The sequence below is a fragment of the Nerophis ophidion genome, linkage group LG03, assembly GCF_033978795.1.
Source record: "Nerophis ophidion isolate RoL-2023_Sa linkage group LG03, RoL_Noph_v1.0, whole genome shotgun sequence".
In the NCBI taxonomy this organism is placed as follows: domain Eukaryota; kingdom Metazoa; phylum Chordata; class Actinopteri; order Syngnathiformes; family Syngnathidae; genus Nerophis; species Nerophis ophidion.
Window position 1 is genome coordinate 30,821,499 of NC_084613.1, and position 23,319 is coordinate 30,844,817.

At 39.3% G+C, this 23,319-nt stretch overlaps 1 protein-coding gene across 2 annotated transcripts in view; it reads left to right on the plus strand.

Annotated features, from left to right (window-relative positions):
* The window catches only part of terb1 (telomere repeat binding bouquet formation protein 1), a 36,162-nt gene that overhangs the window by 6,656 nt on the left and 6,187 nt on the right, over positions 1-23,319 (plus strand). The window contains exons 4-16 of one of the 2 annotated variants that reach the window (XM_061894831.1): positions 734-865; positions 940-1,000; positions 1,073-1,191; positions 5,268-5,396; positions 5,476-5,628; positions 5,740-5,871; positions 14,437-14,562; positions 14,646-14,976; positions 15,077-15,147; positions 15,221-15,295; positions 15,383-15,649; positions 15,791-15,862; positions 15,973-16,014. In XM_061894831.1, the coding sequence (XP_061750815.1) occupies positions 734-865; positions 940-1,000; positions 1,073-1,191; positions 5,268-5,396; positions 5,476-5,628; positions 5,740-5,871; positions 14,437-14,562; positions 14,646-14,976; positions 15,077-15,147; positions 15,221-15,295; positions 15,383-15,649; positions 15,791-15,862; positions 15,973-15,995 (1,691 nt within the window). In that variant the 3' untranslated portion in view covers positions 15,996-16,014. The remainder of the gene's footprint in view (positions 1-733; positions 866-939; positions 1,001-1,072; positions 1,192-5,267; positions 5,397-5,475; positions 5,629-5,739; positions 5,872-14,436; positions 14,563-14,645; positions 14,977-15,076; positions 15,148-15,220; positions 15,296-15,382; positions 15,650-15,790; positions 15,863-15,972; positions 16,015-23,319) is intronic. The other variant, XM_061894832.1, reaches the window with a different exon arrangement.

Genomic DNA, 23,319 nt, shown 5'->3' on the forward strand with positions numbered 1-23,319 from the left:
CATGCCATGAAGCTAATTTGACTTGATTGTAACTCTTCTACATCACTAAAATTGATAAGGTATGTTGCTGTATGTATACTTTTGACCCAGCAGATTTGGTCACATATTCAGGAGACCCATGATAAATTCATAAAAGAACCAAACTTATGAATGTTTTTTGTGACCAACAAGTATGTGCTCCACTCACTCTATCACAAAAAAACCAGAGTTGTAGAAATTATTGGAAACTCAAGACAGTTGGCCCATGACATTATGTCCTCCACAAGTGTATGTAAACTTTTGACCACAACTGTATATACAGTACTTATAGTGGATATATAAACAATGATGGAGGCTTTTGGATTACTTTTAAAGCACGTTGTAGGTAGAGTAGAGTAATTCCTATCATCTCCATTGTTAGCTGACTTTTGCTAGTATTTATTTACGAATTACAATGCATAAAAACATAAAAACATGTTTTTGTCTTACATAACAGTTGTGAGTGATGGACAAAACTCCCCCCCAAAATGCAGTTCCCCTTTAACCAGGTGATGGGGGATTTGACTATGTTTATTGTTTATCGCCAAACATTTAAATTATCTCCAATGTAAATGTTTTTTCCACCGTGTTTCTGGTTATGTTCTTCAGTTTCCTGTGTAGTTTGTTTTATTTTACTTTTCCCACGACCACTGGGTCTTCCTAAGTGCTTTTTTCCCCTGTAATGGTGTCATTTGTCATCTTCTTAATCCGGAAGTGCCCTGCAAGAATTTTCTGTGTCGAAAGGAGATGTTCATGGACCTCGGTGGCTACATAAGGGAAGAAAGCACTTCAATAAGGCAGAAGAGTGTGTCTATCTTTCTGCTGTCCGTGTTGGTGGCTAGCAACAGTAAGAGCAAAGTTGCACACTCACTATTTCATGTCACATCATTCAGCTCCTTATAGCAGACGGTGTTGTTGCAGAAGCAGGACAGACTTTAGCACAAACGACTGGCTGTGTAGATATCCTGCTGGACCTCTTCAGGTATTTACCACTGGTACCACATTGTTTTGCTGAAGTACACAGATCTAAGTGTTATACTTTACATCCGTGCAGAACCACATTCCCTGTTTCAAACGAAGATTCTTTCAGTGACGCCAAAACTGCAGACAACCCACGTTTATGGGTGTCGGTGTCAAGTGCCCTCTGTGGATGTGTCATCAACCCTCAGAATGGTAATGCCAGCAAAATACCGTGGAACGTCTAACAAAGTCAAATTCTTGTGAACTTCTAAATTAGTGGTTCCCAATTACATTTGTCCAAGACTGACATTTTTCTCAGCAGATACCGTAAGAATCTCTATCGTTAAAATAGAAAAATAAAAAAGATAATATAGATATGACTAGATGAAGCAATTTCAGTAGAAATTGTGTTTTAATGGTAAAATGCTTGAGGGAAATGCTAGTGAAATGTAAAATAAATGTTGAAATAAGTAGTAAAGCATGGTTAAAATGCAATCATATGAATGTTATCGTGCCTTCATACTGGTATTTAGCATGCTAATCAGATAACGAGAACAAAATATATGCGTCTTAAATGTATAGCTGTAAAATTAGTTGAAAAGCTGAAAACTAAAAAGGTGATGTCCATTAACAAAATAAAGGATTTTTTGGTTCATACTTATAAAATTACCTTAAATTCTCATATACAAGGGTTAGCATGCTTTTATTGGCATGCTAAGATGAGAATAGTGTGACAAATTACATATTTTTAAGTTTAAACATACAAAATTAGTTAAATTGCTAACATGCTAATGGTTAGTATTTCAGCACTTTGCAAAGATGTGTTTAGTATCTAAAAGTGTTAAGGCAGTTCTTTTGGTGCTTTTAATCCATGCCACATAGGTTTATATCAAGGAACATGACTAAATCAGAATCAGAATAAATGCTACCATTAAATGTTAAATGCTAACATGCTTACTATTAGTGACTTAACAAGACAGCATCAAGTAACAAAATACTATATAGTCATTTTGGTGTGTACCTGTAAACATTGGCCAACAAGCTTTTATGCCAATGTTAATTTGCTATCATGTTAACAGTTAGCGTGATAGCGAAATAGTGTCACATAAAAAAATATATGACTTTTAAGTCTATAGCTGCAAAATTAGTTAAAAAACTAAAATGCTAACTTTGGCATGCTAAGGTGGCCCCTAGTAACTAAATCAATAATTTTTAGATTCATACGTGCAAAATTAGATTTAGCACTAATATAAACGAGTTAGCAAGATAGCGGCAAGGGAGGAGAGCCATATTTTTTGGCGCAAACAAAAAACATTTGCTAAATTGCTTACATGCTAATGTAACATGTCCAAGTATCCAAAGTACTATGACAGTTATACAGTGTTTTTATTCCACGAAATATAGGCTTACATCAAGAAAAATGACTAAAATGCTAACAGTTCGTATGCTAGTACCTACCGTGACGGCACTAAGTAATAGCCTATCAGGAGTGCTAAATTTTCCAAAATGAGTAAAGCACTGTTTCTTAGGAATGGTTCGAATTGGTTGAGCAATGACGTAAGACTTGCTACTGTTACGCAAAAGGGATGTTTTCCAAATTTTGGAGAATAGCACAATTTCCCTGAACGAGCAACAGGATAAAAATGGACCTCCGGACGCACGTTGTACTCTCCTAGTTTAAAACATTTCTTTTGAGGAAAGTGCAAATGCAGCAGCATCAGTCTAAATAGGGTGAATTACTATTTAATTTTTAGTAAATTAAAGCTCCTTATTTACTAAAGTGCCAGTGTAGCGTTGTTCTCAATCTTAAAGGCCTACTGAAACCCACTACTACCAACCACGCAGTCTGATAGTTTATATATCAATGATGAAATCTTAACATTGCAACACATAAAATAAATAAAGTACTATCTAATCTAACATGCCAATACGGCCGGTTTAGTTTACTAAATTGCAATTTTAAATTTCCCGCGAAGTATCCTGTTGAAAACATCGCGGAATGATGACCCGTGACGTCACCGGTTATAACGGACATGTTCTTCCAGCACCGCTCACGGCTAAAAGTCGTCCGCTTTAATCGCATAATTACACAGTATTCTGGACATCTGTGTTGCTGAATTTTTTGCAATTTGTTCAATTAATAATGGATAAGTCAAAGAAGAAAGATGTAGTTGGGAAGCGGTGTATTGTGGCCGCCTTTAGCAACACAAACACAGCCGGTGTTTCCTTGTTTACGTTCCCGAAAGTGAAGCTTTACTATGGAACAGAGCGGTCAAGCGAACATGGTTCCCAACCACATGTCAACCGACAGGTTTCGGTGAGAAAATTGTGGTAATAAGTCGGTTCTTACCGTAGTAATGAGCGGAGTTTGCGTCCTCCTGCAGCTGCGGACTCTCTTACCTCCTCCCACCAGAGACACTGGCGGTCACCACACCCATGGCCACACCCCTCCGACTTTCGGGTACCATATAATCTCACTAAAACACTAGTAACACAATAAGCAAGTAAGGGATTTTCCAGAATTATCCTAGTAAATGTGTCTAATAACATCTGAATCGCTCCCACTGCCCTCGCCTTTTTTTTTTATTATTTTTTTTTAAATTTCCTAGTCTTTCACTCTCACTATCCTCATCCACGAAACTTTCGTTCTCGCTCAAATGAATGGGGAAATCGTCACTTTCTCGGTCCGAATCGCTCTCGCTGCTGGTGGCTATGATTGCAAACAATGTGAGGATGTGAGGAGCCCTACAACCTGTGACGTCATAAGCACATCGTCTGCTACTTCCGGTACAGGCAAGGCTTTTTTATTAGTGACCAAAAGTTGCAAACTTTATTGTGGATGTTCTCTACTAAATCCTTTCAGCAAAAATATGGCAATATCGCGAAATGATCAAGTATGACACATAGAACGGACCTGCTATCCTCGTTTAAATAAGAAAATCTCATTTCAGTAGGCCTTTAACTGAACAACGCCAGTCGGCACACTACTTTCATTATATCCACTTGTATTTATTTGTCCTTTTAAAGACCTACTGAAATGAGATTTTATTTTTCAAACAGGAATAGCAGGTCCATTCTATGTGTCATACTTGATCATTTCGCGATATTGCCATATTTTTGCTGAAAGGATTTAGTAGAGAAAATCGACAATAAAGTTTGCCACTTTTGGTACTTCCTGAAAAAGCCTCGCTTTTACCGGAAGTCGGAGATGATGACGTCGCAAGTGTGGGGGCTCCTCACATATTCACATTCATTTTTATGGGAGCCTCCAACAAAAACAGTTATTCGGACCGAGAAAACGACAATTTCCCCATTAATTTGAGCGAGGATGAAAGATTCGTGCTTGAGGATATTGATAGCGACGGACTAGAAGAAAAAAAACGAGTTAAAAAAAAAAACGCGATAGCAGTGGGACGTATTCCGATGTTTTTAAACACATTTACTAGGCTAATTCTGGGAAATCCCTTATCTTTCTATTGTGTTGCTAGTGTTTTAGTGAGTTTAATATTACCTGATAATCGGAGGGGTTTGTCCACGGGTGTCTTGACGCGTAGTGTCTCACGGGTGTCGACGGCAGCTGTATGGACGACACAAGCTCAGCTGATATCCGGTAAGTGGCGACTTTTTAACCACAATTTTCTCACCGAAACCTGATGGTTGATATTCGGTTGGGATCCATGTCAGCTTGACCGCTCTGATCCATAGTAAAGTTTCAGCTCAGGGAATTTTAAACAAGGAATCACCGTGCGTTTGTGTGGCTAAAGGCTAAAGCTTCCCAACTCCATCTTTCTACTGTGACTTCTCCAATATTAATTGAACAAATTGCAAAAGATTCAGCAACACAGATCTCCTAAGTACTGTGTAATTATGCGTTAAAGCAGACGACATTTAGCTGTGTGTGTGCGTAGCGCTCATATTTCCTAAAAACGCGTGACGTCCTGCGTACACGTCATCATTACACAACGTTTCCAAGACGAAACTCCCGGTAAATTCAAAATTGTAATTTAGTAAACTAAAAAGGCTGTATTGGCATGTGTTGCAATGTTAATATTTCATCATTGATGTATAAACTATCAGACTGCGTGGTGGGTAGTAGTGGGTTTCAGTAGGCCTTTAAGTATTTTACTGTGAAGCGAAGTGTTTATAACAATAGACTTTATCAACGGAATAAATGTACGGCTACACTCCTAGAACATAAATATTGTCGTAATGCTTAACTGAAAAGCGCTCTTATTTCCAATGTGGAGTTACAGTTTTTTACTTTGTTTTGCATTTCACACAAATTCCAGAGGCGGGTCAGCGTATTTGCGTGGCGTCCTTTCCCGAAATAAAAAAGTGGCTTCATCAGGTTCCCCTGCCTAGCGGTGAAGTCTTTCAACACCTTTGCTCTTTCATTGCAATGACAGTTGCCAACAATAGTAAGTAAAAAAGGTTATTTTATGGTAGCGCTCAAATAAAAGCCCTATTTAACACGTAGTGTGTCCTCTGTATTTACAGTATTTGTTCAGGAGCATTTTGCTGCTTCTGGAGTTTTGGAAACTCTCATTTGTACACTGATACGCCTGACCTCTGAATCCGAAACAAGCGCTTCGTCTTTCCACCGTTCAGTAACGATAACCAAGACCTTGTCAGCTTGTGTTGCTGATAACTGTAAGGATTTATCTTTTGCACACACACACACACACACACACACACACACACACACACACACACACAACTTTTTTCAATAAAAGTGTCTCAATGGTCATTTTTTCCTTGCAGCAGCACTGGCTTCAGAGTTGGCAAAGTACGGTGTAGTGTGTCATCTCTTCTCCCTGCTGGCTAACCCAAACTTGGACAGCGAGGACGGGCTTACAGTGCTCATCATGATGGGCCACTGCACGCAGGCCTCTGGTTGGAAAATCTGACATATATGTTCACTGACGTAGGCGTGTAATGCGGGGTACATATATAAGGGACATTTTACGTCTTATAAGTAGAGATGTGCCAATATATCGGCCGATTTTCTTGAAAAAGTAGATGATCGCCATTGCCGATTAATGCCAAACGCCAAACCACTCTGTATTTAGTAAATAATTGTATTTAGGAAAATAAATAAATAAATATACATATACGGTATATGTTATACATGTATATATACAGTACAGCTCAAGAGTTTGGACACACCTTCTCACTCAATGCGTTTTCTTTATATTCATGACTATTTACATTGTAGATTGTCACTGAAGGCATCAAAACTATGAATGAACACATGTGGTGTTATGTACTTAACAAAAAAGGTGAAATAACTGAAAACATGTTTTATATTCTAGTTTCTTCAAAATAGCCACCCTTTGCTCTAATTACTGTTTTGAACACTCTTGGCATTCTCTCGATGAGCTTCAAGAGGTAGTCACCTGAAATGGTTTTCATTTCACAGGTGTGCCTTATCAGGGTACATTAGTGAAATATCCTGCTTTATCAATGGGGTTGGACCATCAGTTGTGTTGTGAATGACAAGGTGTGTCCAAAATTTTGGTCCGTACTATATATAGACTATATATATATATATATATATATATATACATACACACATTTATTTGATAAAACCCAACACCAAGAATAGAAATTTGAAAGGCAATTTAAAATAAAAAAAGAACAGTGAACAACAGGCTGAATAAGTGTATGTTATATGACGCATAAATAACCTGCTTGGTATGTTCACGTAACATTTTATGGTAGGAGTCATTCAAATAACTATAACATATAGAACATGCTATACGTTTACCAAACAATCTGTCACTTCTAATCGCTAAATCTGTTACGTGAATGAGCTAAATAATAATATTTTATCTTTTATGGTAATGTTTTAATAATTTCAAACTTAAGTCGCTCCTGAGTATAAATCACAACCCTAGCCATCCATCCATCCATCCATCCATTTTTTACCTCTTATTCCCTTTGGGGTCACGGGGGGCAACCCTGGCCAAACTATGAAAAAAACTGAGACTTATAGTCTGAAAAATACGGTATGTATAAATATATATATATTTTTATATATATATATATATATATATATTTTTATATATATATATTATATATGACGGACATATATTATCCAAACTTTAATAAATTATTTTATATCTATATTATTATAGATATATAATATATTAAAATGTTCCTGAAGAAATCAATAAAGTACTATCTATCTATCTATCTATCTATCTATCTATCTATCTATCTATCTATCTATCTATCTATCTATCTATCTATCTATCTATCTATCTATCTATCTGTCTATCTATCTATCCTTCCATCTATCTGTCTATCTATCTATATATAAATATATATATATATATATCTTTTTTTTTCAGTTAAGCTTGCATCTGATTGTGTAGCTCCTTAAACAGTGTGGAGCCACTCCCCTAAGTTAATAATAATGACCTCAATTACGGCAAATAAACTGTATTTCATTATATCTTAAGTATCATTATCAAGAGACGAGGTTTAACATGATACACATTGGAACAGGCATGCTATTATTTAAGATAGCTAGAAACAACAGTACAAATAATTGCTTAGTAAACTAAATTGCTTGGTAAACTTAAAAGAAGTGCAGATAGAACCGCGCTCCAGCAGAAAGTAAGCATCTATTAAAAGGAAATTAACAAGTACATTATTAAGAGTCTAGACCAGGGATGGGCAAACTACAGCCTGTGGGCCAGTATCGGGCTTTTTACTCCGGCCCGCCAAATATTAGAACCGAACTAAGCAAAAATCGGTTCTAAAATCAGAACTGACACTAGACTTTGACGCACTCGCAAAATGTGGTGATCATCAACAATGCTGCCACTAATAGAAAATCTAAGTGTTAACCCTGTAAAACAATTTTTAGGTTTCTTTGATGTTCTTTTCATATCATTTTTAATTTTTTAAACCTTTATGTAAAACCAGGAATGTCCCATTGAGATTACGAATCTCTTTTTCAACATAGTCCTGCACATTCATACACCAGTACCACAGGGAGAAAAGTGGGTAAAGTGTCTTGTCCAAGGCACAAAGGCCATAATTAGGATGGCGAAAGTTGAAATCGAACTTGCAACCCTCAGTTTTCTGGCACAGCCGCTCTACCATCCCAGCCACGCTGATCTAATATAATATTGTTGACAAAATATGTATTATAGTTGGATAGCCCATGTTTGAGAAGTCTGCTCTTAGTTCCAACAGTTTGATATGCATCATGTGCTCTATTCAGCCCGTTTGTCAAATTTTAAAAGCCAATGTGGCCCCTGAGCCAAAAAGTTTGCCCACCCCTGGTCTAGACTATTACTAGCGGCTGTTGGTGTTTACACCATTGTCACAGCTAAGAGTACAAGATGAGAAGTTGGATCGATCCATAAATTGGTGGCGCCAACACCAAGGCTAATGTCAGTATATGAGCGATAGGAGAGTGATTCCATTTATACTTTTTATTTTCTCCAAATATTTTTTCGTTGTTATGAATATTTTCTAGATTTAAAACACTTCTTTGTGTTCTGCATAACATATAATGGTGGTTCTTTTGTCAACATTTTCAAAGATTATGTTTGACAGACCATCTACAAGCCGCTTTCTGACCGTCTCGTCTGGATAAGCAGTTCTGTGGCAATCTTACTTACGTGCCTCCATTTCAACAGCGTTTTTTCCCCTCAGCCAAGTTGCTGTTTTTAGCGATTCAATATGGAGTCTACTGACGGATATAAGTTTGTACTATACGCTACTTTATAATGGAAATGGCAACAGCGCAGAATGCATGTGCATGTACGAGCCAATCTGCCCCACAACAAGAGGATAGAGGGGGAAACAAGCTTATTGGCTACAGTTTAGGATTACAATGGCGAACTGGCGCAAGGATCTTTGGTTAAATCTCTACCATATATGGAGATATGCTTTGATGTCACAATTGGGAAAAACTTAAAAATTAGGGCAAATTGAAAATGGCTCATTTGGAGAAAGTATTAATGAAGGCAACATTGTTTTTTAAATATCGCCACAATGCCTCTGTAACCCACGTGATTCAGACCCAACTATTTCTCTTCCTTCTGGGGCTCGAACATAGGTCGCCGGCATGCGAAACAAGCGTGATACCATGTACACATGGTACAGCTACACTAGCTACATGGTTTGAGTTCAAATATTGGGGACTTATACTGCTCCCAAATACATGGTACAGCTACACTAGCTACATGGTTTGAGTTCAAATATTGGGGACTTATGCTGCTCCCAAATACCAAAAGGTAAAAAAAGTTGGTTTTGCATGAGAGGCCCTCTTTAATGCTATAAAGAATAGGTCATGGAAACACACCTCGATCTGTAGAGTGCCCTGTTTTACATGAAGAAGCGCATTTGAAATGTCAATAAAAGACAGAGCGCGCTTTTTCCCGCCAACATATTCCTGTCCACGTTCTGCTTTGTCACAGATTAGAATGTAATGACAGATTTCTCCTTAGAATTACTGTTCTTCTTGTGGTGCAGAGCATTGATCCTTTTTCAGAGATACTGGGTTCAAATCCAGGACTAAATAGTGGCATCATTATCTTTAAATATTTATATTTTAATGGTGTTATAAAAAGTAATAATTGAACAATTTATTTCCCCATGATTTTGTTTCAGTACAAAAAAAATTGTTGCTTGAAAAAGTATAACAATTGTTTTACAGAAAAATTAAAAGTGAACAAATTGTAATCCAAATGAAAGTCTGCTTTGGGCCCCAATTTAGCCTGAAGGGGTGCACAACATACATATAAAGATCAAAATTGTTCAAGTCCTGATTTGTTTAATCTGCATGTGTGGGGTTTGTGACAGAAGAAAATGTATTTTAAGGTTTACAGAATGTTACCAGCCTTCAGGGGATGGAAAAGCATACATATTTTCTTCCGTTTTCTTTTGTTTGTGCTTATAATGCTTCTCCAGCAATGTGTTTGCTGCACCACTACCGAATGGTCCCATTACCTTTATATTCCCTTTAGGGCTACAGACCCTAAATGGCGATAACCAATTAATTTTATTAATGACATGTGCGTACGATCAATCAAGTCTTACATAATAAATCATCAAAAGTAGCAAGATACAAAAAAAAAAAAAAATACAATAGAGCAGCGCAAAGAGCTAAATAAACAAGGGGGTGACACAAACTCGAGCGAACCCTCAAGGAGTGAACAGTGTAGTAAACAGCTGACAGAACTGTTTATAGAAATATGTGAGAGGAGTACCTGGTCGTTCCTCTCAGCAAACAAGAAGGAATCAGCAATCTAGTGTTCAGTGGCATCAAGGACCAAACCAAAATAGTAAATAATGACTGAGAAACCGAATAAACAAACCAAAAGTACCATCTTTCATGTTGAAAGTGACTGTGCTGTGTTTCCTACCGCTACTGTTTTAAATACCTCAACTCCAGTCTGTAGCCTTATTTAATTCATGTCCGTACTGTTCCTAATTAATTCATGGATATAGATAGTAATAGAAGTAATAGCTTACTGGTGATGGTCAGTAAATGAAATGCAGCTGCAGCAAGTCTGTTTGAGTTATGTTTTCTATGTCCTTGGAGTTGAAATGATGTCATCTTCAGTATTTGTCCAGTTCTTTGATGTCTTTAATTTGATGTAGATTTTACATTTGACACTCCAATTTTCCTCCGTTTCCTCAACTTGCGCGCTCTCTTGTTTTGGAAAGGATCCATCCTGTCCCTTGTGTACAACCCCAGCAACACTCAAGCACATAGTGGTTGGCTGTAGAACCAGCCTCACTCAAAGCAGATATACCTTGAGACATAACCAAGTCCTCAGATGTCTAGCTGACAAACTTGAGTGCAGGAGGACATCCATCAACGCCCATCCCATCAACAACCAAGATGTGTGCCGACACCTACCAGCGGTTGTTCGGGAGGGGGAAAAGCTGAAGACGAGACCTTCAAATCCTGATTTAAGCCCATTGAATGCAGCCAGGGACTGGCAGATGCGAGTCGACTTAGATCAGAGGCTCATTTTCCACCCTCCATCCAGACCTCGTCCTATGGTCTGAAGCCTGCCAGACTGTCTATATCATTGAACTGACAGTTCCGTGGGGGGATGCCATAGAAGAAGAGTATGAACGCAAGAAGCTGCGGTACTCCAACCTTGCTGCTGAGGCAGAGGACAGAGGCTGGAGAGTAAGGGTGCACCCAGTAGAGGTGGGGTGTAAGGGCTTTGTACCTAGCACAACAGCAAAGTTTCTTAGGGAGGTTGGAGTCAGGGGGCAGGCTTACAGACAAGCCATTAAAGAGCTAGCCAACACAGCAGAGAGGACGAGCCATTGGTTGTGGTTGAGGAGGAGTGACACGAGCTGGGGTGCGAAAGGCTAACACCTTATGGCAACGCTTTTGGCTCAGTCCTTCATACGATCTTGTGGACGGCCTTCAATTTCTTTGGTGTACCTAACCAAGTCACTGAACTGGTCAAGAGTTACTTTCAGGATCTCCAGTTCTGCATAACAGTTGAGGGCAACACCACCTCCTGGAAGCATCTGAAAATTGGCATCATGGCGGGCTGCATAGTTTCCCCTCTGGCATTTGTCATGGCAATGGAGCTGGTCATTCGGTAATCCCAGTGGATAGTGGGAGGTGAGAGGACCAAGAGTGGCCTAAGTCTTCCGCCAATTAGAGCCTTTATGGATGACATGACCGTCATTTCAACAACAAAACCATGCACCAGACGCTTGCTGCAGAAACTCCAGGAAAACATTCAATGGGCACGGATGGAGTTCAAGCCAAGCAAGTCACGCAGCATCTCCATCATAAAAGGCCAACTGACAGGTGAGCTTTTCCACATCAGCGAGAAACCAATTCCAACACTCCTAGAGAAGCTCATCAAGAGCCTCGGAAGATGGTATAATGCAGATCTCAGCGACACCCAGCAACTTGAACAACTGCGACAGGACACGGCTAACGGCCTCAGGCAGATTAGTAGCACTGCACTACCAGGGAAACTGAAGCTCTGGTGCCTCCAGTTTGGGTTGCTACCCAGACTCCGGTAGCCATTAACTATGTATGAGGTCTCAATAAGCCATGCTACTCTTGGGCACGCTTGGAAAGGCTAGTTAACTCTCATGTAAGGAAGTGGCTCGGACTTCCAAAGTGCTTCAGCAGCGTTGGACTCTACAGCGACGGAGCCCTGTCGCTGCCAATCTCTAGTCTGGTCGAAGAGTTCAAGTGTGCCAAGGTGAGGCTGGAGATGTCCCTCACTGACTCCCGGGACCCTGTAGTGAGAGCCGCCGCTCCTTGCCTCGTAACAGGGCGGAAGTGGACCCCAGTCACAGCTGTGCTACAGGCCAAATCAGCTTTGCTCCATCGCAACGTAGTAGGCCATGTCCAACAAGGCAGAGGAGGCTTTGGCCTTGGAACCGTAACTCCTCTCTGGCAAATGGCATCTGCAACCGAACGTCGAACTATGGTTGTAGAGGAAGTGCGTCGTCAGGAGGAAACAGCCAGACGTTCCAAAGCCGCAACACAAGCCAAACAGAGCCGCTGGACAAGGTGGGAGGGTGTTGAAAAGAAGAAACTCACGTGGAGCGAACTTTGGGGCATGGAATCCAACAGGCTGACTTTCATCGTTCGAGCAACATATGGTGTGCTACCATCTCCCATAAACCTCCAACAATGGTTTGGAAATGATCCATCCTGTCCCTTGTGTACAACCCCAGCAACACTCAAGCACATAATGGTTGGCTGTAGAACCAGCCTCACTCAAGGCAGATATACATGGAGACATAACCAGGTCCTCAGATGTCTAGCTGACAAACTTGAGTGCAGGAGGACATCCATCAACACCCAACCCATCAACAACCAAGATGTGTGCCAGCACCTACTAGCGTTTGTTCGGGAGGGGGAAAAGCTGAAGACGAGACCTTCAAATCTTGATTTAAGCCCATTGAATGCAGCCAGGGACTGGCAGATGCGAGTCGACTTAGATCAGGGGCTCATTTTCCCCCCGGCGATCGCAACGACCACCCTCCATCCAGACCTTGTTCTATGGTCTGAAACCTGCCAGACTGTCTATATCATTGAACTGACAGTTCCGTGGGAGGATGCCATAGAAGAAGCGTATGAACGCAAGAAGCTGCGGTACTCCAACCTTGCAGCTGAGGCAGAGGACAGAGGCTGGAGGGTAAGGGTGCGCCCAGTGGAGGTGGGGTGTAGGGGCTTTGTAGCTAGCACAACAGCAAAGTTTCTTAGGGAGGTTGGAGTCAGGTGGAAGGCTTACAGACAAGCCATTAAAGAGCTAGCCAACACAGCAGAGAGGACGAGCCATTGGTTGTGGTTGAGGAGGAGTGACACCAGCTGGGCTGTGAAAGGCTAACACCTAATGGGACGCACACACCCAGGGATTTGATCACCCTGGGGTGGGCCCTTCCTCGGCAGAGGGTGTCTTGTGGTAAGCCGGGCCAAAACACCCCGTGACGCTGGGGCACACAACTGAAGATGTGTCCTATTGGTGGAAAAGCCTCCCAGCAGTGTCAACTCACCTCTTTTAGGTATGCGGTCAGGTGCAAGTCTGGCTCAGGGAGGAGGACGCCCCTGCCATTCAGAGTTCCCAGGAATTGTACCAACTAGTCCTTTCAACAAATTCTGTCGGATGTTCATTGATGTCGACGTTTGTTTCCTTCCACCTTATTCTATGTTTAGTGAAGAAACCTATTCTTTATTAATTGTATTTATTTATTTAAGTGCAACATAATTGTATGTAAAAAAAAAAGTTATTTATAAATCTCTTATTATGTATTATATTTGATTAATACTTATTTTTCTAATCAGCGAGACCTAAGCCTAAAGTTTATGTGTTAAATAAATAATGATCTTTGTGATTAACTCATAGTTTCATATCATTTGACAAGGTTCCATCCATCCATCCATTTTCTACCGCTTGTCCCTTTTATGGACTTTAATTAGGTTAGGTATGATTAATACATACGATTAAAATCAAGAGTCAGATTAATAATTCAATAATATTTACAGGTAGATTTACCCGGTCACAACATTAGGTACACCTGCATACTCTCCGATCGATTCAGCCTCTGCATTAATAAAGCTGCTTTTAGCAGCATTAATGTCACTGGATGTTGCAAGTCTGCGTTATAATGTGCATGTCAAGATTATATAAAATAATACTTAATCCTATTTTTTTGTGTGTGTCTCTTAGCCTGAAAAAGTAAAGCTGAGTGCTTTACTTAATGTCAAAACAATTTCCACTGTGATGTCATAACGTAGCCAGTATGCAATGCTCCGTGAACAGAGGCATGATGTGTTAACTCTTTTTGCATTGTTTGACATGGGTTTCTCACATTTGTAAGTTAGAAAAGGCTAAATTAATCCCTTTTAAGTTGATGAAGCATCTTCTATAGTTTTCACCGCCTTTTCAAGTGTAGTACAAAAAGCATTATTTTGTGTTCTTCTTGGCTTGTTCACAGAGGAGCACCAGTGTCAGCTGGTGCAGTGTGGAGGCCTGCCACTCATTATCACGCTACTCGCTGAAGCAACCAGTGAGGCGGAAAGGAAGGCTGCAACATTTATACTGGAAACCTGCAAACAGGCCAGTAAGTTAAGAGTTGTCATAGTTATAGTCCAATAGTCATATTGTTATTAATAAATCTGTGACTCTGTTTGTCTATCCATGAAGCCATGTCCTTGGGAATGTCTGCTGAGAGACTAAAGCAGGGAGATGACACAAAAGAAGCGATTGGCCATCTTTCTCTTCCTCTGGCCTCACGTTTGGCGGAAGTCGACTATTCTACACGGATGGTCCCCACTTTTTCTAAAATGCTGGACGCCAATAATGCTATCAAGACCGAAGAGGAAGAAGACATTCAAATGAAGAGTGCACAGTTAGGTGAAAGGAGTCACAAAGAAAAGGCGGGAACAAGCAAAGGGAAAGTTCAGTGCCTAGTGTGCAAAGGCACCGGATCCATCATACTTCCTCTTGCGGGAGACAGAGATGCAGACACAGACAGGTTATGAGTCTGGACACATCATTTACCTCAACAAGCTATTGTTAGATTTACACTGACAGAAAGTGACATTCATTCAGTTTGTTGTCTTCTTTTGTTTTAGTCACCCATTGAAACCTCCAGAGCCTCAAGAACAAAATGTGGGAGAATCATTTTTATTCAGTGATTGGAAAAGTAAGACACTCTTGAGGTTGGAGGTAGATGTGCTAACTGTAATATTTATCAAATGTTATGTTTGCAATTTCAGAGTCACAGGACAATGCTATGCAAATAAAGGAAATACCAGAGGAGGAACAGTCCCGTTGTATTGAAAGATGTACAGGTAAAACAATCAAAGCATCTATTTTGTACAGTAAGTCTTTTAATGTAAACCCAAGATGCAGAGTAAATATTTGCATCTCTTTGTCAGCTTGTGTGCTACCTTTTGAGAGAGTGACCAGTCGCACTTTCGCGTCAATCCTGTCGTCCTGCCATCAGAACTGTGACATGCACGGGGTTCTACTCAATGCCACAGAACGCTTTAGGGCCCATCACCACGTCGTGCTGTCTGAGGGAGACAACAACAAGGATGACATAATGGAAGCGACTGAACAACAATCGGAGAGAATGTCAGTGTTGCAGGAGAGTCAGGAAGCCAGGGGACCAAGGAAGATTCCATGTTTAAACCTTTCTAAAAGTAAATCCTCCTGCAGTATTTATTCCTTGCTTATTTACCCACATCAGCACCAAAATATACTGTTTTCTGTTGAGTAGTTTTTGCATGGTCCTGCTGACAAACTTAGTCTTATTGATTCTCGTGTTTTCCCCTTATAACAAGACGTTAGACTGACTCCCACCTACAAAGGAGCTAAGTACTCGCTGCCAAGATGGAAACGCCAGAGGTATAATGGTAAGAATTACACTGCAAGTGTGTACTGTTGAAACCATTAGTCACTAATGTCATCCGATATTGTGCAAATTTCTAATTTGTGGGTACTGAATGTTCCCCTTGTACTGTAGGGATTACTTTGATGCCAATGTGAAGAACTTTGAGCAAGACTGGTATGTATTTACCCTTTTTTTGTCCTTCATTTTTTGCTCTAAAAAAATCTTCATTGGGTCCCTTTAGCTCAAGCCTCAGCAACACTGTATTTTATTGTATTGAACATACTTATTTTGAACATGTTTAAAGTGTACCCCGCCTTCCGCCTGATTGTAGCTGAGATAGGCTGCAGCACCCCCCGCAACCCCGAAAGGGATACGCGGTAGAAAATGGATGGTTGTTTTAAAACAAAAAAACAATAGATATAAACAAACAAACAAAAAGATAAATGAAATTAATATTTTACACAACAACATAAATATATATGTATATATATGTATATATATATATATATATATATGTATGTATATATATATATATATATATATATATATATATATACATATATACATATATATGTATGTATATATATATGTATATCTTTATATATAAATGTTCATATGTATACATTTTCTATATATATTGTTTTATATACTGTATATATATATATATATATATATATATATATATATATATATATGTTTATATATATATATATATATATATATATATATATATATCAATACAGCTCGCATAAATAGATAGTTAGATTACTGTATGGGTAAACTAATCTACTGAATATGTGATGGATTATCAATCAATCAAACTTTTTTATACGTAGCACTTTTCACTCCTAACCAAGTGACAACACAAAGTGATTTACACCAAGAAAAGACAAAGAGAAAAAACACACACACCTCTATTGACAGTAATAAAACATGGCACATGGCACTAAGGACTCAGAGGGGAAAAAAACTCCACATTGGAGAATAACTAAATTTAACCCCCTCTAAAAAAAATAGTATAAATTATATTCTAACATATATGTAAAAATAGAATATAAATAAAACATATATTATAGAATGTTATTCATGTGAGACAGCCCCCTTCTTTGGCTACTTTTGAGACACTTCTTAAAACCAATTTTTACTCACTGGCTTTCAACCCAGTATGAGACATTGAACTGTTTAAACTGTTTTTAACTTTTTAAACTGCCTTTTATCTGACAAATTGCTCTTAAGATAATTTGTGTGTGTATTTTATCACAGTTTTAAATTATATATTTTAGCCTGTCCATTGCCTGTATTTTTCTGTGTGTTTACTTGTTTGTGGTGTACAGCCCTTTGTTTTACAACTGTGGTTGTTTTTAAAGGGCTTTATAAATAAAGTTGGTACGGTATGGTATCGTAAAAATAAATATATAAGTCATGTATTAATAACTAAATAAAAACAACATTGAGAGAATAATGGTTGTAATAATAACTAAACAAAAACAACATTGAGAGAATAATGGTTGTAGTAATAGCAATAATTAAAAATATAAACAGATACCTAGGAAGAGTTTAACATTATAAGTATGAAGCCTAACTAAAAAGGGTGTGTCAACACTCACCCGTGACAGCAGGGTGGCGAGTAGTATGTTCCATGAGATACTCAATTTAACAACATGAGAGAGATGAATGCACTGAAAAACCACAAAGAAGACATTTTTGCAAATATTTTAACAAATAGAAGACATATTATCTTTACCTAAAGAAGACCAAGGAGCTGGTCACAGAAAGAATTGTGAGCCAGCTTGATTATATTTTCTTATGCAATATAACAATTTTTTTTAAGTGGATACCTTATATCATATAGCTTATATCTATGGCTGTCAAAAATAGTTAGTCAACTCATGTTGTTAATCTCAAAAATATATCACATTAACCATGTACAGATACAGATTCATCAATCAATTTATTTTGAAGGTACATGCACTTTTACCTGAAAGGCAGCAGATGTTGTTATTGTTATGTGTAGGTAAATAAAAGCCACGTTTATTTTAATTCACAACTTTTAATCAACTACTGCACAGAGGAAAAAACGGAAAAAGTAAATCTCCACTTCTCGCCCACAAACGCTTTGCATGCGTTAACCCAGTATATGCAGAAACATGTTAACAATCTCCCTATCATTTAAAAATAAAAAAACATCAAATGGCACATGTTTCTTGAAAACAAATACATGTCTTTTTAAACATCTGAAACAATAAAATCTACTCAGGTAAGAACCGATTTCCTTCACTCAATGCTTTCAAAAGCATCAAGGGTAATTCCCTCTTCAGTTACAACATTTAAAAATAATATAAAGTGCAAGAAATCTTTAACTCACCGTAATGCTAAATCAATGGGATCTGATCTTGTTTCTCTGCAAGGAGACAGTCCTTACTGGGGGTAATGGGAGACAAAGACACCCACAGTGTGTTGCTTATGTCCAGTCTCCTCCGTTGTTTTGTTTTGGTGGCTGTCACTGCAGAAAATCCCACTTCACACGGATCGGATGTCGGAAAGGGCAACAGGGTTTTCAGTGCTGTGGTGGCGATCTCGGGGTATTCTGCCATGACTCCAGAACATTGTCTCAAACACACTTTTAAGGCCACCGTCATTTGCAATCTCCTGCAGTTGATCTTCTTCTTGCACAGACATGCTGGATTCACCTGTTTGGTTGACAAATGGGTCACAGATCCATTCCTTGGCAGTTCGTGGGTCCTCTTAAGTTGGGAAGTAGCGCTCGAACTCTTTTAAAAACACAGCTTGGGGAATGAAGGCGTAGGGTCAGTCTCACACAAAATCCCCGCTAATGTTTGAGAGCCGGTCGCCGCATATTATGCAGAGCAGGCTTGGTGCGTGGGAATCACCTGTTGTGATAAATCCATATTTCAAGTAGGACTCCTGGTATTGTCTGTTAAAAGCTTTCTTTTTGTTGGAAGTCGTAGGCTGTTCTTCTCTCTCTTCACTGTGCCCTTTCCCCTTCACAAAGAAACTTTCCAAATACGTCTAGCTGGGTTAAATTTTGGCGCTTAATTGACCAAGATTTAACCGAGAGAATCCGGTCATTTTTCAAAATAAAAGACTTTTCAAAATAAAATATCGTTCGGGCTCAGATAATAAATAAAACAGAAATAGGTAATTATTTATTGTGCGGCCCAGTACCAATCGATCCACAGACAGGTACCGGGCCGTGGCCCGGGATTTGGGGACCGCTGATCTACATGACATGCGAGTCCACCCGTTACTGTGTTTTCATCATTCCGCCAATAAAATACTGCTGGGTCTACCTGTGACACTTTACCACCTGTACTCAGCATGATTTCCTTCACCTTGTTGTACCAATAGAGAGATGCATCAGCAAAGCCACACACACATTTCTTCAGTTTCCAAAGAACCCCCTTACAGTCAGCTTCTGGGGGAGGATTGACATAATTGTCTCTCGACAACTCCAGACCCTGTAAAAAGGCAGACTTGATATCGATAGAATGAACTTTCCAATTATTTTGACAAATTACACTGAGCAATGGCCTAAGAGATTCAGAAGCACATGTTGGTGAATCCTTTTGTAGATGTTTTAAATTAAGTTCTTCAAAACCCCTTGCTACAAGTCTGTCTTTGGGTACAATATCAGTGTCACTTTCTTTGAGACTACAGACCCACATAGTGGAGATACACATTTGGCCTGTATTTTCAGTCTCTTCAAAAACATTATTGTTTTTCCAGCTTTCTATCTCTGCCTGTTTGGCTGCATCAAATGATATGGCTTTTGTTATGAGTACATCAGCCTCCTTGACAGCTGACTCAGTGTTAAGATAGTGTACACATGACAAGTCAACTTTCTCTTTCAGTCCAGTACTGCCATCAGGCTCAATATGCCGCACATTATACTAGTTTTCATAGGTTCCCGTGGCTTTACGTGATCTACTCAGGGATGGGAATTTTCCGCGGATCCGCGGAATTCCGCCGATTTTGGCATCACCAGGGTTGTTTTTGTCTCTGCGTTAGAGATGCGCTGATAGTAGGGGTGTAACATACGGTACGTGTATTTGTTTTGAACCGTTTCGGTACGGGGGTTTCGGTTCGGAGGTGAACCGAACGTCATGGAGATATTAAGTAGCGCACCGCACGTTGTGTTAACAATGCACACCGAGGCACCATGAAGAAATTAACGTAGACCACGACTTAAATCAGTTGAAAAACTTATTGGGGTGTTACCATTTAGTTGTCAATTGTACGGAATATGTACTGTACTGTGTAATCTACTAATAAAAGTTTCAATCAATCAAAAAAACAACAACACACGGGATGCTAGCAGCGATCAAGATATATGATAGACTGACCACACCTCCTCTTTTCACGGGATATGTCCTCTTTGCGGAGCTGTCCAGGTGGAGTTTCTTAAATGCCTCAAATGTCCGGCATTTTAAGTTAAGGGTTGCGTGTATTTTCAATGTAAGTTCAGGGTTAAGAAGGGGTTAAAAACGAAAAAAAAGTGCTGCACGGCAGCAACATTCGTGAGGGAGGGGAAGACAGAGAGAGCCAGAGAGTTATGATAAATGCGCATGCCTCGCCAGGCTCTGCTTTTTAACCATAGATTTATCAGATTTAATTTTTTATTATCTATAGCAGTGGTGTCAAAACTGTGCCCCGGAGGCCATTTGCGGCCCACAGCTAATGTTTTAAAGGCCCACGACACGTTCTAAAAATACTATTAAAATAAACAAAGACATAAACAAAAGTGAAATAAAAAAGCTTAAAGGCTAAATGTAATTTAGAAAAAGTTGCAACGTTGACTAATAAAACAAAGCTGTTTTCTTTTTCTTTCAAACTGTCCTTGCTCAAAACATAATATTGAATCAAAATCAATGTTATTGTGAATTATTGACCTATCCAAGTTTCCGATTACATCACATAAAATATTCCACTAAGAAAAATGTTTTTGGTGGAAGATTTAGCAAATTTGTTAAATAAATTATCAAAAAATTTATATTTCGTTGAACCGAACCGTGACCTCTGAACCGAGATACGTACTGAACCGAAATTTTTGTGTACCGTTACACCCCTAGCGGATAAGCAATTATATAATCTGCAACTGCATCACTAAAGTCGTAATCCAACCGCTATCCACCCAAACCAACATTTTATCAAAGCCACAACCGCCCGCCGCCCGCCCGTTGTTATATATCTAATATAGACGATGCAAGGCATTAGTGAGGTTAGAAAGTGTAACTCCCTCCAAATAGCACAGACACAATGGCTTTCTTGAACTGATTTATTTGAAGGCTTCCTTTCCCTTCAAATTCAACGTGAAAACTGTAATAAATAAAGCACGTTACAAACGTAAAAATGATAACATGCGCAGCATGTGGATCAAACATTTTACCAAGTAAAATACCAACAAATGACAAACAAATACCTGTTGGCCATGCCCGGAAGTAGCTTTCTTACATCCGTCGACAGGCAAAATGAGACACTTCAAAATAAAAGTATGCCCACATACCGTTTCAAAGAGTGCTGTTCGTTTTTCGTATGTGGGTAACAACATTTAACTATTTATAAAAGGTTGATTTATATGGGCTAGTAAGGTAAAGTGTTGTACCTGACAAGTTTCTGCTACCTTGCTTCTGCAGTCTTCATCAGAGGTGTCACGTGATGTTAGCGTGACGTTGTCTGTGACGTGTTATATGGATTGTACCATCAAGAGTTGTCAGGTACAACACTTTACCTACTAGCCTATATAAATTAACCATTTATAAATAGACGTCAGTAGGCTAAATGAACCTCTTCAACATAACATTTAACTATGTATATATATTTCCGAACGGTTCAAGCGCCACCAGCCCGAATCTATTTTAAAATCTATTTTTTCGTCATGTCACCCTCCCGACCCGCGTCCGCAGATGAGACCGCAAACCGCACATCTCTACTCTGTAAGAGGCAAAGAATTCCAAATAATCCAAAAGTGTGAAAGAATTTGATATATGTGTAAACTTGTATACATAAATTTCATCACATGATACATTTTTATGAAAATATTTGCTAATAAATGTGAAATTTTGGTCAGGAGAATATTGTTAGATTTTGACTCAAAATAGCAGGAAATGTATCCTAAACTAACATAGATTTAAACATTTTTATGGGGGGGCATGCCCCCAGACCCGCCTAGCAGGCGAGTGCACTGAGTGCACTCGGGTGCGGCCGCAGTACGGCCCTTCGCAAATCGTTGTTTTAGGATTAAAACATTTTCAGCTGATTTAGTAAATCTTCATTCCCATCCCTGTCTACTGAGTACTTTAACCTTACAAGTTAAACTTGTATCTCTTTTCATGAAAGTTACAATCTGTCCTGTTTTTAGCTTCACATTAAAAGAAGGGACAGGATTATCACAGCCACTGTGATTCATTTGAGGTGCATCACTTTGAATTACACCTTCACTCGTGTGTCCCTCTCCATCACTGTCATGTTCATTTTACCGTCTGTGTTTTGTTCATTATCTGAGCTACATGATGATCTGTGTAAAGCATCAGTGTCATGGTTATGTTCTCTTCATGTTTTTCACATCCTGTTTCAGATTGAACATTACTTTGGGTAATTTTCCTGTCTTTAATCTGTGTGTGCACCTTACTAAGTCATTAGTGATTAATTCTAACTAGGATACCTCCATGTCTTACAAACACAACGGCTCCGTCTTGACCAATCACCACTCCTGGTCCCTTCCACTCTTCCACTCTCCTCGTTTATAGTAAACCTTTTCTCCTGTCTCATATTTTTCATCCTTGTATCTAAGCTGTTTTGTTAATGCCCTTCTTATCCTCTCTGAACATTCAACTTCAATGAAAGCCTTCCTTGAGGCATGCAAAGCTGATATGTGTTCTCCTACTCTTGTGCTCACTAGTGCCCTCTTGTGCAGGCAGCTCATATACCAATACATTGCGAAGGTTAGGATTTTGACTAAATACCAGTTGATGTGGACTATAACCATGTAAACTGTGCATGCAGTTCTTAGCCATTAAGGCTCAGTCCAAGGCAGTGCACCAGTCACAATCTTTTTCCCGTTTTACTGTCTGGATGATGTTTGTGAGTGACTGATTATGACGTTCCAACAGTCTGTTGCTCCATGTATCCTACTGTTGTCTTGATCTTGATATTGAAGTTTTCTGCCATGTCCCTGAACTCTTCATTGTTTAATTCTCCTCCGTTGTCACTGAAGAGCTTTTTGGGAGGACCATGGACACTTATCCATGTGTGGATGAAGGAGTTGACAATTACGGAAGATTTCTTGGTTTTCACAATATTTCCAGTGCTGAAGCGTGTGAAATGGTCATTATATGTAAATACCAAATGCCTGACTCCAGCTGTTGCAGGTCCACCGCCACCGTTTCATTATTTTCCAAAGCTAGAGGCAAACCCAACAGCTGGCTTTGGCTTTGTCTTGCTATATCTTTGGCACGTGTC